The 17066-nt window shown below is 44.4% G+C and overlaps 1 protein-coding gene across 2 annotated transcripts in view; it reads right to left on the reverse strand.

Moving 5' to 3' along the window:
* The window catches only part of MYO7B (myosin VIIB), a 46793-nt gene that overhangs the window by 20427 nt on the left and 9300 nt on the right, over positions 1 to 17066 (reverse strand). Inside the window, exons 12-27 of one of the 2 annotated variants that reach the window (XM_059479269.1) lie at positions 16363 to 16573; positions 14705 to 14840; positions 14313 to 14473; positions 11961 to 12098; positions 10857 to 11009; positions 10206 to 10304; positions 9568 to 9662; positions 8366 to 8450; positions 6444 to 6599; positions 5717 to 5791; positions 4976 to 5152; positions 4061 to 4270; positions 2995 to 3162; positions 2650 to 2730; positions 2008 to 2135; positions 419 to 545 (exon numbers count right to left, since the gene is read on the reverse strand). In XM_059479269.1, the coding sequence (XP_059335252.1) occupies positions 419 to 545; positions 2008 to 2135; positions 2650 to 2730; positions 2995 to 3162; positions 4061 to 4270; positions 4976 to 5152; positions 5717 to 5791; positions 6444 to 6599; positions 8366 to 8450; positions 9568 to 9662; positions 10206 to 10304; positions 10857 to 11009; positions 11961 to 12098; positions 14313 to 14473; positions 14705 to 14840; positions 16363 to 16573 (2200 nt within the window). Of the gene's footprint in view, positions 1 to 418; positions 546 to 2007; positions 2136 to 2649; positions 2731 to 2994; positions 3163 to 4060; positions 4271 to 4975; positions 5153 to 5716; positions 5792 to 6380; positions 6600 to 8365; positions 8451 to 9567; positions 9663 to 10205; positions 10305 to 10856; positions 11010 to 11960; positions 12099 to 13654; positions 13694 to 14312; positions 14474 to 14704; positions 14841 to 16362; positions 16574 to 17066 lie in introns of both variants that reach the window. The other variant, XM_059479268.1, reaches the window with a different exon arrangement.

Here is a 17066-nt window from a genome sequence, read left to right on the forward strand (position 1 = left end):
TAGAGATACAGGATAAGGACTGATAAAACTTGGGGGTGTGATTTTGTACTGGCCTCCTGAATATATTTAATGACAAGGGTTGTAACTGGAGACATCTTTTAGTTGTCTTTGGCTGTAAAGGCAGAATTGGAGGAGTTAAAATTTGCCAGATCCCTTGCAGATTATAGATCTAAAATGAGAACTGTGATGAACAACAGAATCCAGACTCTATGATGTGTAATGAAAAAACTAAATATGAATGCAGCAATAATTTGTTTAAATTCCCAGATAAGCGTATGTGATGAGAAAGTTTCTGCTGAAACCACAGCACCAGCTGCTCTGGAAGTCAAACATTTAATGTGGCTGTCAGCATCAAAATACACAAGACACCAGCTGAGCTGAGGTGTGTGAGCTGCTGTAGGAAGGGTTAGCAGTGTACCTTCACAAACGTGTCTGAAGGAGGAAAGCAGCCAAGGCAAAGTGACAGAAGGATCCAGCCACGAGCATAGCTGCTCCTGTTGCTGTTTTCTGTGAGTTGTTTGCAAATCTGGCAATAAATCTCATCTCTGTAATGAAACATGAGAACAACAGATAATTCGCTGTCTGAACTCTTTGGCTACAATTCAACTGCAAGCTTGGCAGGATTGCAGCTTGATGAGGTAGATCTGAGCTAGGTTCAACCACAACAGCTAGGATAGCACCTGTAATGCACCTCAGGAAATTGATTTGCTATGGAAAAGGCTCCAGGCATGCTTAGGGGCTTTTGCCACCCCTTCTTACTCAAGTGCAATTCCCATGCTGAATTAACTTCAGCAGGGAGAGAGAGAGAGAGAGAAGCAGAGGGCTGTGCAGGAAAACAACTGCTGGGTCATCCAGCTGTGAAATGGCATTGCTGTCCAAGAGTCTAGATGTGTAACTTGGTCTGAGCTCTCTGCAGCATGTGGGTTGTAGCTCATGGCTCTTGTCTGTCTGCTTGTAGGTGGATTTGGGGATGAGGATGGGAGACACCTTGCTTAATTTTATATGTATATATTTATATATTTACATATATTAATTTTTTATTTATATTTATACACAAACTTGGAATGAATCTTGCACAGAAGTGGAGAAAGGCGCACTTCAGTGCAAGCTTCTGAAAATGCAAGTTTACCTGCAACAAGGACTTAAGGGAAACAGATGCAAAAATCTGCATAGAAATAAAACTGTTATTAAAATATCATCTTAATTTTTTCTAGACTCTTGGAACACACATTTGTCAAATCTGATGTGAGAGGGCATAAGTTGGATGAGTTTTCTGTTCCTTCATAGGATATGTGATGAAACACAAACCAAGGGTATGGGTACTTAGCCTGTGGCTATTATGCTATATGGATTGAATGCAATTTTTTCCAATAGAGAATCTGCTTTAGGGAGTGTCTTGACTGAAACAGAATGACTGTGGAGAGAGGAATGCAGCCCATGACTGAGGTCAAGGCACAGCCAGTGTTTGTGCTGGGCTTTGTTACAGAAAAGTGCTTAGGATAAAAAAGGAGAGGATTCATGAAGTCAGGTCAGAATCAACGAGCTTCTGATGTATCCTTCACACCATGCTTGGCCTAAGGTCCAGCCTCACTCTACTTGTGGTCAGGATTTCTCCTTAGTGTCTGATACACTCAGCAATCCAGATCTTTGACCATCTCTGATTCAGGGACATTGCTTGAGTGCTCAAAAAGAGGCTGTTGGGAAACCTTTCATCCACTTAGTATACATTAACTCCATATTTCTTACTCCTCTGAGTGACTCTTTTCCCTCATTCTAGGGCAGTGTTCCACCTTCAAGTGTTATTGAGTCACAGCCCTGAGCTCTGCCCCTTTCCATACCTGTGGGGTATTTAGAAAGCCATACATGGAGGCAGCTGGCCTAAACTGCAACATGAAAGTACCAGAAAAGGCAGTAAAGGGAGTCATTCTCCAGGACTGTTGAAAAAGGATGCTGGATTTCCTTGATGCAATGGGCACCTGGCCCTAGGAAGGGGTACAAATTTCTTACCTGATGGCAGGACGCAGAATTGCATTGCCAATAATGAAGTGTACTTTTTCTAGGTTGGACATAGGTCTCTGAGAGATCGAGACGTCCTCTTGGAAAGCCTCTTCTCCAGTTCGTAGCTGCTCTGTCACCTGAAAGAAACAGAGTAGAACCCCAGAGTGCTCTAGAAACCTCCCCTCTTAGCAGGCAGCTCTGCCATGAATGAGAGACATTCCTTCCTTATCTTACTGGCTAAAACTCTTCCTGCTCAGGGCAGGAGAACCAGGCCATATTACCCCCTTCCCTCTAAAGGTAACTCATTAAATGTGCTGTTACAGCACTGTCTCTGGCTAAGAGAACTGTCTTGTACTGTCCTGTACAGCACATGGTTCTCAGTCTGCTCATGCCTCTGGGCAAGCTGTTCTGTAAAGCCAACAATTCTCAGTAATAAATCTCTCCTGGTGTTCTCTGCCAGAGAGCAGATGACATCAGTGCACACAGGAATTGTGTCCAAAGAGCTCTGCACCAGATATCCCACAAAGGGCTGCCCTGGCTTGGCAGGGAAACAAGTTCTCAGCTGGGAGGTTGCTCACATAACATCTGTCAGAAGGTGAAGACAGGGTTTCAGGCAAGAAGAAAGGGAAGTAATTTATTTCCACCTCTTACCTTCCCTGTCAGCTTGGATGACCGTTTCAGTTTCAGGGATGAAATCCCCTTAGAAATCTTGTTATCCTTTCTGCCTTCTCTCTGCAATATACATTACCATTATAGGAAATCAGATTAATGCACAGCAAGAATGATTCATTAAGGACAGAAAGATGCTCAAGTGAAGATGTTTTTGTTTTTTCTTCTCCTGCCAGAAAGAGCTCAGTGTCCTGCCAGGACTTTTGCACTTGTGACATTTCAAGTACAGTAGCATGAAAGAGTTTCTTTGCTTTTCTCACTCTTGGTATAACAGCACAGAAACCAAGGAAAGCAAATGAAAACACAAACATAGTCTGCTTGTCTCACCATATTTGGGCTGTCATTCTTCAACTGGACCTGGTTTTTCCTGCCAAGTGTGTCATATATCTGTGTCATCACGGAACTGCTCTTGGTGGTGGCACTCTTGGCAAACATTGCTGGCTCTGGCAGGTCCCCCATGAACCTCAGGATGATCACCCACACAGCTAGAGAAGCCTATAAGAGCAGAAAGCACAGTCAGACAGTGCCAACAGGACCAATGGCTCCATGCCATTTCTGCCTGTTTAGATTAAGAGCATTTTCTTCCTTTACCCAGTCCAAATTGTTAAAATTCCCATTTCCTCTGGCTACCTACATGAAGAGTTTAGTTTCATAACAAACAACAAGACAGCAACACACAAAACTTTCCTGCTAATGGAAGAGGGTACAGCACTGGTGGAAAGGTCAGATTTCTTCTGTGATTGCTGAGCCTCACCATTCCCTTTCCTGACACCCTGGAGGTGTGTTGTGGGTGGAGGGAGGTGCTGAAGCCTTGGCTGAACTGCACTCTGCATCTGCTGACCTAGACAGATAAGCAGTGGAGTGGACCCTTCATGCCCAGAACTAGAAAGCCAAGTAACAGCAAAGTTCTTGATGCATGGGGTCCTCCATTCTGCCAGGCTGCTTAAAATTAAGGAAAACACCCTCCTCAATCCCCCTCTGGTTCAGTAGCATATTAGAGGCCTGGCCCTACCCCTTCTGTCCTATCTCACAGACCAGCAACCCTAACAAGTGCAGAGACTAGCTCTCATTCTTCTTCTCTCCAGTCCATTTTTATCCCCAAAGGGTGTCTGGAGAAGTCAAAACACACCCCTGAGTTCCCTCTTTGGGCAAGAACAAAGGTGACCAGAGATCCTGCATTGGGCGGGTGTTTGTGTCAAGTGTCTGCCAGCAAATTGCCAAAAATGCTGATGGGAACTGCTGCTTTCAATACCATGGCTCAGGACTATCTCCTTGGCTCTGGAGTCTCTGGTTCCCAGGGCTGTGCCAGAGCCAGGATCCAGGGATGATGGGACCTGTAAAGCCAGGGCTGTGGAGAGAGCAGGTTCAACATGAACAACAAGGAGCCAGATACCAGGACGTTGTCCTCGTCATCGTGGTAGAGCAGCGGGTGCCGCAGCTGCCTCCGGATGTGTGTGTGTGTGGAAGAGCCCTGGAAATAAGTAGCTGCAAACTTGGGGAAGGTGTACTCTTCCAAACCCTGTGCTTCCTCTTCTAGCTCCACACTCATGGGAACCATGTCCAGGTCCACTTCCTCCAGCTTGTTAGGCTTTGTTTCCAAGTCCTGTGCAGAACATGAGGAAGAAGCATATTTTCTTTTACTGAACTCTGATATGCTTATGTTTAGTTCTGCTTTTCTTTTTCCCCTTGGCCATAGGTCTTCCAGAATTTGCCTTTCCAGCTAATCCCAAAGGCATTTACAGTTGCTACCAACAGATTATTTGGACTCAGAGCTTGTCCTTCTGAGATGCATCCATTCCATGTGGTCTTCCTGTCTTGGTCCTCAGCAAGAATATTGCTGATAGAAAATACAGGTGTTACTGTTCACATCCTGTACTTATCCATACCATTCTATTCTGCCCACCTCTTCTTACAAAATTCCAACCTCCACAGCTATCAGGACAAGTATATCACAGATTTTGCCTGTAAGAATATGATATAACTTGGGTCATGAACTTTCAGCTTGTTTCAGTTAGAAAATCACTGAGAGCACTGTCAGCAGAGCATAAAATTGGTGCCAAAATGCAGAGGGTGGGCCAAAGAAACAAATGCAAAGTTTGAAGCTATATAGTCCCTAAACTGCATGTGACCAAAAACTTTTGGGAACTCACCTCTGCAAGAGATGCTTTAGTGACTGGATGAATAATTTGGGGGATTTTTTCACTGTACAGAAGTTCACTAAACAGAACTGACCACTGATGGAATTCCAGCAATCAATGGGCTTACACAAGGGATAAACATGACCCATTACCAGTCTGCAGCTCAATACCTCAAAACCCAGAGGAGCCTGTCCTTCTTGGCCTCCAATCATAGAAGGTAAAAACCCAAAAATTTTGTCCACCATTTCTTGGTCGCTGATAACATCATGATTTGTTGGTTTATTGCCAAGCACGTTCCTCCCTTGTCTTGCTTCTGCCTCCTCTCTCTCCTGAGTTGGCAGGTGCTCCTTTAAACACAGAAATAGGCATGATTTGAACATGAACATCGTGAATGAACATCATTCTGCTACAGTGAAGGGGTATGAAGATGAAACACTTCTACAAAGGTGTGTGATTGTGAGGTCCAGCTCTGCCAGCAGGGTTGAAACAGGAAGTCAAATGTTGCTTGTGTCAAGCAGTCACAAAGACTTGGCCCATGAGCAGCAGGGCCCTGCTCTTACAGCTGCCTTTATGATAATGATTTTGCAATTCAAATAAGAATTTAATCAACAAGAGATAATACAGGAAAAGCACAGAATTTCTAACAGAAAACCTCACAGTTTTTAAAATTTTAAAATGTTTTGTGTCGGGAGACTTGTAATAGCATTGGACATATTTGGCTAAAGTGCCCCCTTATGCTGCAATCAGAAATGTGTGTGTGTTTGCCTTGTTATATTTTCAAAGCATCGTTACAAATAGGGTTACAACTATGTCTTATCTTTCTTTAAATATAGCAGTGCTCAGAGGTTTGAGCGAGTCCACAGGTGTGAGCTGGGTAATGCTGGCCAGTGTTCCTCCCCCAGCATAACTACCTTTTGTAGTCTCATAGCTTCTTCCCTTCCTTTCAATGGTCCCAGGACTTGGATATTCCTGGCTTCCAGCTTGTTCTGTGGACAACAGGAGAATTCTGTGACTTTTGTACAACTGCTGAGGCAACTCCCTTCTGCCTTTAACAAACTGTCCATAGCAGGACTTTGTCCCAGCAGAGGCTTAGTTCAAGATTTGACATTTTAGGGAACAGCCCGTAGGCAGAAATCTGCAAACTGGCTTAGTCCTGTTTGTACAGCATTAGTACAGAAAGGATCCTGTGCTATGGACTGCCAAGGGTAGCACCTTCCAAGACACACTGTATTGGGATTCCCTTCTGAATGGTTCCCTGAGTGCCACCCTGCTGTAGAAATTGATGTCCCCTTGCAGGACTGGCTGATAACACAGATCTTATCTTTTCTCCCTTCTGTCGCAGCCACTGCAGCTGTATCAATGAAGTTTTGATCCATAATAACTATCACATAAAGCAAATGTAAACAAGATCAGTCTGCTTAACACTCTGCTTTTGTACTTGGCAAGAGATCAAATTAAAATACCCCAAAATGAATATCCACACCCAATGCTATGTTAAGGCGACACTTGCTGGTGATAAAATCTCTATTGGATTTCATAGAAACAACGTGTTCACTAGGCATCTGTGAGCATTACCTCCCTCTTCATCCTCTGGAAGGTGTGGCGAGCGAGCATGCCCCTGGCATGGGCCTGTATGACGCGTGCAGCTCTGTGCTGCCGTGCCAGGCTCTGGCGCAGCAGGAACCCGCGGCACCGCGCCTGGAACGCCACGATCCGTGCGCGCGTGGCCTCGTAGCGCTGGGCCAGCTGCCGGCCCCGGTACAGCGCCTGCAGCCGCCCGAAGCCCAGCAGCGCCTGCGGGGCAGAGAGAAAAGGAATCGTGGCTCAGAATCTCTGCTGGTCACAGTGACTCTGAGATATGTACAAGTCTCTTTTTCCCAGCCCAGCAGTTGAAGGAGGAGTCAGGATTCTTCTGTTCTCGTTCTCAAGGTTGTTTATTATTTCTTATCTAGAACATTCTTTCTCTGACCCACCGAGGTCTGTCTGGCAGGTCAGGTTGGGGCACACTGACTGCCTTGGGGTGGTGTTATCTTTTTATACTAAAAACTGCATGTACATTACTTATAACAACTTCTTAATACTTATCACTTATGTTAGACAGTGAGTTCTACCTTAAACTAATCTAAAAGTGCTACTACCACAGCAGAAGATGCAGGCCAAGAAGAAGAAGAAGGGAAAGACTGGGCATGCTTAGATTCTTCTATCTTGCTTTCTGAACCCCTATTCTAAAAACTCCAAAAATCTATTTTTCACCTTGTGACAAACTAACTATTATTCTATTTAAGCTCTCTTGACTTGTAATTCTTCATATAAAGGTGGTAATTTGCTTCATGGGTCAAAATCAAACTCACAGGTGTCTTGGGCTTTGTGCCAAGGTCTCTGAGCCCCTTGGCAGGGGCTTGAGCCATCTAAGACAGGCAGAGAGATGTTTGGGCTTCCAACAATTATGGTTCCAAACCATCAAGACGAGTTGGGATGTAAGGTGGGATGAGTAGAAGACAACAAAATTTGGTGACTGGATAAAGACACTGGAAGTGGCTAATGTAATATTACCCATTATGCTTTGTTTTCTACCAGTAATAGGCCTTTAAAACTAGTGTATAGACTTATTTGGGGGATCTGTTCTAGGAGTGGCTCCAGAAAGTGGTAGCCTGGGGTTATGACTAGCAGAAATGAAGGCAGGTGAATGGAAACAAGCAATCAGACAGGAATTGCATCACTGATGCAGAATATAGAATGTTTCTGACTGAAACTGGCAGTTTCTCCTCCTTCCGATCTCAAATGGGATGTATGGAATATAATAATCATAATAATAATCCCTACCACACAAATACATAATCTGTGAGCACCCCCAGTTTTCCTCACCCAGAAAATGCACCATTTATAGAAAACAGTCAATATTTTGCACACAGAATCATTAAGGTTGGAAGCGACCTTCAAAATTATCTAGTCTAATTGTCAATCCAGCACCATCATAACTACCCCTAAACTACAGCCACAGGTGCCACATTCAGATACCTCTTCAACATGTCCCAACATGGTGACTCCACCATCACTCTGGGCAATTTATTCCAGAGCCTGACCACTCTTTCAGTGAGTTTTTTTTCTTAATATCTAATCTGAATCTGAATCTCCCCTGGCAAAATTCTTGATAATGTGAGATTGATATGACTTTTCTGGTAATTTTTTACAAATTCCCAGTTTTCCTGCAGCAGTTGTGGAAGACACTTTGCTCATAGCATGGTGATGATGCACAAAGGCTAGGCTTGTGGTTCTGATTATTAGAAGCGTGGGACCACTTATATGTCAGGTCTCTGGATCTAGGCCTGCTGAAGGTGAGTTGGGTCCTATTTCATCAAAAAGCAGAAATGTCACAGGTTCAGCAAGCCCTGAGAGGTCCCAGAGCCCTCCTTGGACTTTATACCCTCCTTTACACCCTGTCATCTATTCTCCCTTCAGTTGAGAATATCTTCATTCCTAATACTCCACTCAGTCTGGCAGGACACTATATATAAACACACACACACAAATATAAATTCATTGATGCACCTTCACCTTACCATTCTGAACTCCTTCCGGCAGCAGTAGCCTCTCCAGGCTGACTGAATGGCTACAGCAGACCTCCTCTGTTTCAGGAACTGCTTCCTAAGCACACACACATGGGAGGTGACAAACAACAGGTTATCTCTGTTGCTTCTTATGATAGTAGTAGAGAATAAGGTGGCTTTTTTTCCCCTTTCAGGGGAGTCCACAGTCTGATGTCAGCCTTATTTGCTGCAAAAATACTCATAGCAATTACAGACCAAATTAATTGCTGCGGTCAGAGAGCTCTGTAAGAACTGAAAACCCCTCACATCAAGACTGTACAAGTTAACTTTCCCATCTAGTAACCTCTTTCTCTCTGTTTTGCTGCCAGGATGAGGAGCCCGTCTGAGCAAGATGAACCTCAAGATGGTACAAACTGTCACACTGCAGCTCAAAAAGGCAGCACCTAGCTCTGGTGGATTAAAAGTAAAAGTAAGGTGAGGCTTTTAGTTTGGATACTTTGTTGGATAGCAGGCAGAGTCTGAAAAGAAAAGAGGGAAGTTTTGGGGCATTTGTGTCATATTTTTTAGTTCTTCCTTCATTATGGTCAAGGGTATTTCTAAACCAAACCAAGACTCAGTCCTATATCATGGTTCTGGTTGAGGGGTTACAAGATCGATGAGTACAAATCATGATGTAAAGCATTTAATGAGGACAGACATCTATTTGACAGTGACTAAATTTCACTTCTGAAGATAGTTCAAACTAAACCAGACACAATGCAAGACTTAGGCATCTTTGGCAAAGAGGAAGACTAGTTAGTTTCCATCTGATTCTTGTCAACATCTTGTATCCAAGAAGCAATCTAACTAAGAGAATTTTTGTAGCTCTGAGAAGGGTGCAGATTCCATGGGGATTTCCTGCTTTCCAGATGTCTACTGTTTACTAAAAATATTAAGAGCAAGTCCTCCTTTCAAACCTTCCTTTAAATACATGCCACAGCCCTGCATTTTGAAAAACATCACGAAAATAACAAAACTGACCCAAAACAAATCTTTATCCAACATCTGCATAGATACACTGTGCATTATTACATGATGTGCATGTAATTTAGGGCTGGTGGAAGGTATAGCCTGATACATTTCATACTCAAAAATGCTGCACAAAGTGTGTAAGCTGCACCACAAAGATTAGCTACTTCAAAATAACACAAATTCCCTTCTGTAAGGTCACTTACCTGTCCTTTAATCCTCTCATCACCTTCTGGATAAGAAGAACCTTATCTGTGAGTACATTTTGGAGTTGCAGCTCCAATACAGTGTCATGATGATCCTGTTAAAAGAAAGTGTGGATATGCCAGCTTAGCAGACTCACTTAAAACCTCTGGAAATGAGACACATGGTCTGAAAGAGACCCCAAATCAGCATTATGTAGCATAATGTGACTAAAATGTATTTATGGTACTGCAGTAGGAAGAGTGCACACCACCTGACCAGACTTGGTCTAGCTATAGCCATAAACAAGCAAGAGTCTGCCTGCAGCAAGACTGTTTTCTTGGGGGTATGCTACAGGCAAGGTGGTCCTCTGCAACAGTGCACTGGTATCCTGTCCTTTTTTATGCTCTGTCACATTGCACTGTGCTGTTTCAGCTGCAGTGCTGTAGCACAGGAACAGGATCAGCCTCTCCTGCACCAAACCCTCTCCATTGAATTATCTGGCTTTCAAGAACAAAGACCCACCCTCAGATTCAAGAGAGAGTTTGTAAGACAACCCTTGGTCCTCCTTGGTTGCCACTCTTGCACAAGCAGGCTAAGCTGTACTGTGAAGTATCCAGTTTTTCATGAGGAAAGACAATAAACTGTCCTTTTTACTTACTTTAAGGAAAATCTTGGTCCTTCCAACTTGCCAGCTTTCATCCTTGCCCAGCACTGCTTGGGAGATGCTGATGCAGCTCTGTCGAGTATCATTCTTCAGCTGATGTGCAAAAGCATCATGATGTTAGGGCTTGGCTGTGAAACACAGCAAGTGAAACACAGCAGGGATCTACTGGCCTGCATTCCAAAGGGTGAAGAGCAGAAACAGATGAGGTCTTGCAGACCTCTGGGCTGGCAGTACCATGAATGAAAGTGGTTCAGATCAAATGGTCAGCAAGAGGAGGGATGTGATTGCCTGACTAAAGATTCCAGAATCAAGGTGTGAGGAGGACATCAGAGACCTGAGAATTGTGTGATCACAGTAAAAAACCACCTGAGGGCAATGGGAATGGGGAAGGTATCTGGGATGTCTTTGAGAAGCAGGCCAAGGACAGCTGGACCTCAAAGCAACTCTGTTTTCAGCTAAGGTTGAAGGGAGTATTTAACAATTCAGCTATAATTACTGTGATAACAGTTCCTATGATGACTTCTCCTGTGCTGACAGCTCCCTCAACTCTGCCAGCAGTAATTCAAGAACTTTCTTCTGTGGGAAAGACTAAAGCCTCATAAGGAAAAGTTAGATTAGCCTTACACCATGTTTTTGCTTGCACACCTTTTGTCGCAGAGACCATGGCAGAAGAAATCTGTATCTCTCAAAGAACTCCTCAAAGCTGTAGCGGACGGGGTACCCGGCCTTCCTGATCTGGATGGTCTCCATCATCCCCGAGTAGCGCAGCTGCTTGATGCACAGCTCCCGGTCAAACAGCTGCAGGGAAAGCAGACAGGGAGGAGGCTCAGCACTGAGAAAAGGTACACATGTACTATCCCTCAGAACATGTCTGTTAACCTCCAGCCTCAGAGGGCCTGCAAAATGGCATACTGTGCTTTTTTAAATTGTACTTTACTTCCCTGCACTAAATTAATTCATTACAAGCATAAAGGGTCTTCAATTTTGTGTATGTCAGCAGTCGACACAGTCTGTTTACTTCAGTCTGGCTCCCATTTTTTGTTCTAAAACTGCAATTTCAGATGAACAGTGACTTCATCATATAATTTTGTAGGTGTGAATAGATGCATTATCAACTTAGGCCTTTGGGTATACCATGCCAAGCACAGCAGGCATCCTGCTCTTTTCTTCTTATTATTGTTTAATCTTATCTGAGTGTAAAAGTTGGCTCACTAAGCCACATGCAGTGCTTCAAAATTTTTTAAATCACTTGACCCACACCATACAAGATTTTCCAGTAGAACCAGGTCAAAATTCCCCAAGTCCCAGCCACGTGTCCTAATGACAAATTGACTCTTCCTGGTATGTCAGATTAAGCCAAATCACCTCTCTCACAAACTCCCATAGCTCTCCTGTTCTCTCTCAGGCTATCTCATAGTATGATCATTGTTGATTCTGATGTTTTTTGCTTGTTCTTGTGTTGAGGGTCTACAGACTTATCAGTTTTATCTTTACTGAAAAGGTGTCTGTAACTTTACTCAGGAATACACCTGTATGCTCTTTTGCTATCCATTACTCTATGGTGCTTTTTTGAGATGCTTTTGTAAATTAACCATATATCCTCCTATTATGTTTATTGCAGGAATACCCTGTACTCCAGCTCTCCTTGGGTGCAGCCAAGTACAACTAGAAAATGTTACACAGAAACTGAGAGCCTTTTCTCATTACAAACTTTACCAAAGGTAAGACCTTGTATTGTTAGAGCATTACCAGTGGTTTCTTGTAGTCATTTGGCTTGATGCAGCGGATGAAGTATGGCTGGCACTGCTCCAGGATCTTCATGAGCTTTTCCAGGGATTGCTTGAACTGTCCTCCCAGTGTTGAGAGGCGCTTGGTGGTATCCAAGCCCTGGGAAGAGAAAGCACATGCTGACTGCAACATCATTCAATCTCAGAGGCCAATTAATAAACCTTTGTATTTTTGTACAATCTAACAGCATCACACAACCACCAGGAAAAAAATTGTTTACCTACATGGGAGTTACATTGGCCATCTGCATCTTATTAATTTATGTTTATTCTTGTAAAGAAACCCCTCACTAAGTGCTTTCACTACGTGGGCACTAAGTTCTAGTAGTAGGGGTAGCTGTGGTGGAAGTAATTCCACCCACAGGAGCCCACATGCACCTGGCTGTTCCAACCAAGGCTGTTTAGTGCCAGGCTGTGATTCCTGGGAGTGTGCCTGAAAGCTTGGTGAGAAACAGCCACTCCCAAAGCAGGAATAAACTCCAGGCCAGATATTTTGCTGCCATCATAGCTAGGAAGGCTAAAGATCCAGAACAGCCCATTCCTTAGGGATTAGGATGGCTGATCACTTTGCTCATTAATATTACAGCAAGCAGTGAAAAGGCAAACTTTTACTGGAGTATAAACTATGAGGTGCTCCAGACTTCCCCAGCCTCTCTGACAGCACAGTTCCACATGTCTTTTTCACACAAATTAGGCCTAAGTTTCTACATCTCAATATGAGCACATTAATTTACAGTGGCAAGAGTACAGATTCCAAGTAACAAAAGGACTCCGCTAGCCTTTTACATATAGGCAATGAGCTGATCATTGCAGCACAACACAGCCTGTTTGTTTCTTAGTTTGTCTGGGGGGTTTGGTCCATTGTGGAGTTGTTGGAAATTTTTCAAAGTAAATAATTTAAAGTCCAGTGGCTCCCCCTCACTTCCACGATCTTTAGGAAGTGCTCATCCTGCTGTTCTTACTTCTAAAGTTCCCATTTGAATACTCAGATTTCCACACTCAGCTTCAGCTACAGGGCAAGGCTGCCCTCCAGTGATCAGTCATTCCTGTCGTTGGAAAACAGCTCCTGGGAATGTCTCATTGCAGCTCTGATGCATCTTAGGGCTAGCAAGCACCCAAAGTGGGTATAATGACAACATATACGTATTTTTGTGATTGTCACTCTCAGACCTTAGAGGCCTTTCTGCTGTACCATCAGTGGGATGGCCACATGAGGCCAAAGCCCATACCCTCATGATCTCACACATGCAACATTGTTACAGCTGAATTTGTTGTTAATGGTGACTTTTCTGTTGTGCATCAGGAAAGGAACTCTGAGACCTCAGGACAAAAGAGTGTTATCTGGCACATCACTCATTATTCTTTTTTGTAGCCTGCTTCTTAGGCTTCCCAATGGTGGTCCCATTTATTTGAACTTCAACAGCTAATTTCTGTTGCATTTTGACATGGGGTAGCCCACATTTGGTATTTCCTTTCTTGAGATGCTGCTGTACTTTTTTTCAATAACACTGCCTTATTTATAGGGACAAGGCCCATTAGAGCAATGTAAATACACCTGATATTTTATCTGGAGGTATTCATAGCATTTAAGAGATGCTAAGCCAGTTATCTGCTGCTTATACCACTTCTGACATTCTTTGCCCCCAGGATGTTTACCTGTCCGTAGCCAGGTGTTCTGGACAGCAGAAAGCCACACTGGGATGAAGACAGAGGAAGAAAGGACAGGATCAGAAAACAATGCCAGGAGAATAGACAGGTAAGAGAACGAGCTGATTGTTCTGTATCCTGACAGGAAAACTCAAAGATGTAAACAAGTATAAGTACCTTCACATACTGGTGACACTACATAGCTAAATGTTCAGAAATCAAGGTATGTGGAAGTTGGAGCAGGATGGGGAACCTGAACTGTGACCCACACTGTTCTCTAGTCCACTGCACTTCACATCCTTATTTTCACTAGGCACAGACACAGCAGGCTCAGTGGAGTCTGTGATAATGACCCATCATGAACTTTGTCACACAGTGACATCCATGCGGGGAGGCATCAGGACTCATGGTTCTGAAACAACTGCAGGCATGGCTGCACAGATGTCCAGGGTGCACACCTGCCTGACAGAGCTGACACTGCACTTGTTTACAGCATGAACACCAGACCCTGACTTTTCCTGTAGCCCCCATGACAGAAACAATTTGAATGAAAGAAATAGGGATTTGCAGAGACAGTGCAAAAGAAAGAGGAGATCAAGAACAGCCAGAGGTGTGTGGAAGGCAGGGGAAATGAGTTGTTTCTGCAAGACAGTGCCAGCAAACCAACCTTGTAGACCTGGTCAGATCCAAGATGCCGAATGGTCCCACGTCCCAGAATAGGTGGGGTTGTTTCCACCTGGAAAATCTCTCTCAGGAATTTGTTTTTGGAGGAATGGACCACTTGCATTACATTAGCACTCAGTGTGTCACGATTTTTCTCCAAGAAATCTATAAGATGGAAACAAAATTAGCCTGTCACCTCTGCAGCCTGCTGGCTCTAGCACCACTCTCTACCTGAAATCCACTTAATTTACAGTAACTTGCAGATTGGTTTAGAGTAATCCTTCTGACCTCCTGATCAACTTCAGATCAACACTACCCTGGAGAGCTACATATCCAGGTCAAGCATCCATCCATGCACTTCCCTTCCCCCTCTGTATCCAGCAGAGATAGACTCACCTTTTGATTCATAAAAGACAACCCCAGCAAAGTGGTTGATGCCAAACTTGGTGTCATGAACACTTTTAGGTGGGATGTAGACATTACTTTTACCATGGAGGGAATTGATTTTGACAAGCATGGTGGCATCTGTGCCCTAGAAACAAATACAGGTAAAAAAGGATGGTTAAGCAGATTGTCCCTAGCACTGACCTGTGCTCAGCAAACAAACAGAAGTGGTGCTCAGAGATAACCAAAGCTCAAATTCTGCCCTTTTGTGTGTAGTAGATCTGGAGAAAGTGCCAACAGTATCCTTCCTTTTACACAGACCCCTGTCTCAAGCATCATGACAGAACACACCATCAAGCACAGGGCCTGGTGTTCTAGGGCTGTACACAAGTCCCCATAACATTACCAATATCACCAGATGGGCTGAGAATTTACCAGATCTTTGGACGTCACAAGCAAAGCCCCCACCAACCTTCTCACACCCTGCTACCCAGGAAGCTGTAAGGGATGCCTCCTCCTTCTTCTGGGCAGGCACAGTTGTTCTTGCACTCCCCAGCTGGTGCAAGACTCAGAGATCCCTGGAGAAATCCCTGAGCAGATCTCAGCCAGCATGCCCAGACCATGAGTTCCAGAGGCTAGGCAGTCAGCTGGGTGCTTCTCTTCAAGGGTGCCATCATGATGCCTCATGGGCTGTGTGAGTTCTCTGCACCCACCTGCACCCAGGGCAGTGGGGCTTTGCTCTCAGAAGTCATGTGCTCTGGGAATCATGGAAGAGGTGCCCTCCTGATCTGTGGGACCACACTCTTCTTAGGGAAGAAAGGGGAAAGCTGTCTGCCTGTACATGATCCTCTAGTTGCCTGAAGGACTACAAATGAGCTGAGGCAGGGGCTTGCTTTTCTGGACACCTTCCATTGTCATCTGATTCCTGCACCAACACTCCAGTTTAGCCTCACCATGCTCTGCAGACTATGAAAATGCTCTACAGGGATGTCTGAGATCAGATGCTACTTTCATCTCTGCTTTTCTTCTTTGAGATGACTGAAAGATAACATTTCACAGAACCACAGAATCATGGCAGACAACAGCCACAGCCTTTCCCTCATGCACTGAGCAGGTCACCTTGTCATGGAAGGAGATCAGATTGGTCAAGCAGGGCCCTTGCTGACTGGACCTGAGCAACTTGTTTCTCTGTACCTGCTCTGGTACAGATGGTCCTCAAAATTATCTGTTTATGATCTTCCTGGCCAAGGTTAGCTGCCAGGCCTGTAGTTCCCCTCCAGTTCCTCACTATGGTGACACTGCTCAATTAAATCTGTCAGCAAGGGGAAAGAAGAGCAAGCTGCAGCCCAGACCAACAGCAGAACAATACTCAAACAATTAACAATTTCAAAGATTTCCCAAGATGCCCTTGTAAAATGATCCAGACTCCTTCCTTCTCTGTCTGGAACTGCTGTAAGAGTTTCAGCAGCAAGGCACCAGGAAGAGCACATTCCAGCAGAGAGTGAAGCAGTTGTGTAGTGAGCTAATTTGAAAGAAACATCTATGGGGAGAAGATATTGCCTCTCTTAACGTATCTGAAAGCCACTTTTGCACTTCTGTGTGTCCAAACCCAAGTGTTACCTGTGAGCTGTGTGCAAAGCCAGGCATTTCAAGTGAAACCAGAAATTTACCTTTGGGAACCTGCTCTCTTCATCAATGAGGGAGATGATATTCATGGGCTTGAGTGCAATGACTTCCAAAGCCTGGTGGTTGTCAGTGAAGTCAATGTTGTTCCAGGCAATGTGCTCTGCAAGGTATTCCTCTTGCTCCAGCTTGAAGACATGGTGCACAAAGAACTGCTGAAGGTGCTCATTTGCAATGTTGATGCAAAGCTGCTCAAAGCTGGGGAAGAACAAGATGAAAGCCCATGGTCATCCTTGGCCAGTGCTGCACTGCTCTCTGCTATTTGTTTAGCCTCTGCATTAAACACATTCCAGATACAGCACTGCCACATTCCACAGTGCTGTGACCACCATCACTGCACGTTGCCAACCTCAGCAATACAAGGGAGCCATTTTCTGCTGTGGCAAAGACCAGCAGCAGTGAGCCAGCTGATGACTGACTGTTGCTGAGTAGGCAAGAAAAGATCTTTATGTGTTTCAAGAAACTCCAGAGTTAAAGGGGAACATGTAACTGAGGAAATCACTTATGAGCATGTGACATGTTTCTGCTTGCACTGGCACTACCACTTTTATTATTTACTCCTTTATGCTGCACCTGAGTATCATTACCTCATACTTGCTGTGTGTGTGCCTCTGGGGTGCTCACCACAGTGAGGACCCATGGGGACTGCAGGTCGTGGGAACAGCACAGAATAACAGGAGAGAACACAAAA

Source organism: Ammospiza nelsoni, chromosome 10, assembly GCF_027579445.1.
Source record: "Ammospiza nelsoni isolate bAmmNel1 chromosome 10, bAmmNel1.pri, whole genome shotgun sequence".
In the NCBI taxonomy this organism is placed as follows: domain Eukaryota; kingdom Metazoa; phylum Chordata; class Aves; order Passeriformes; family Passerellidae; genus Ammospiza; species Ammospiza nelsoni.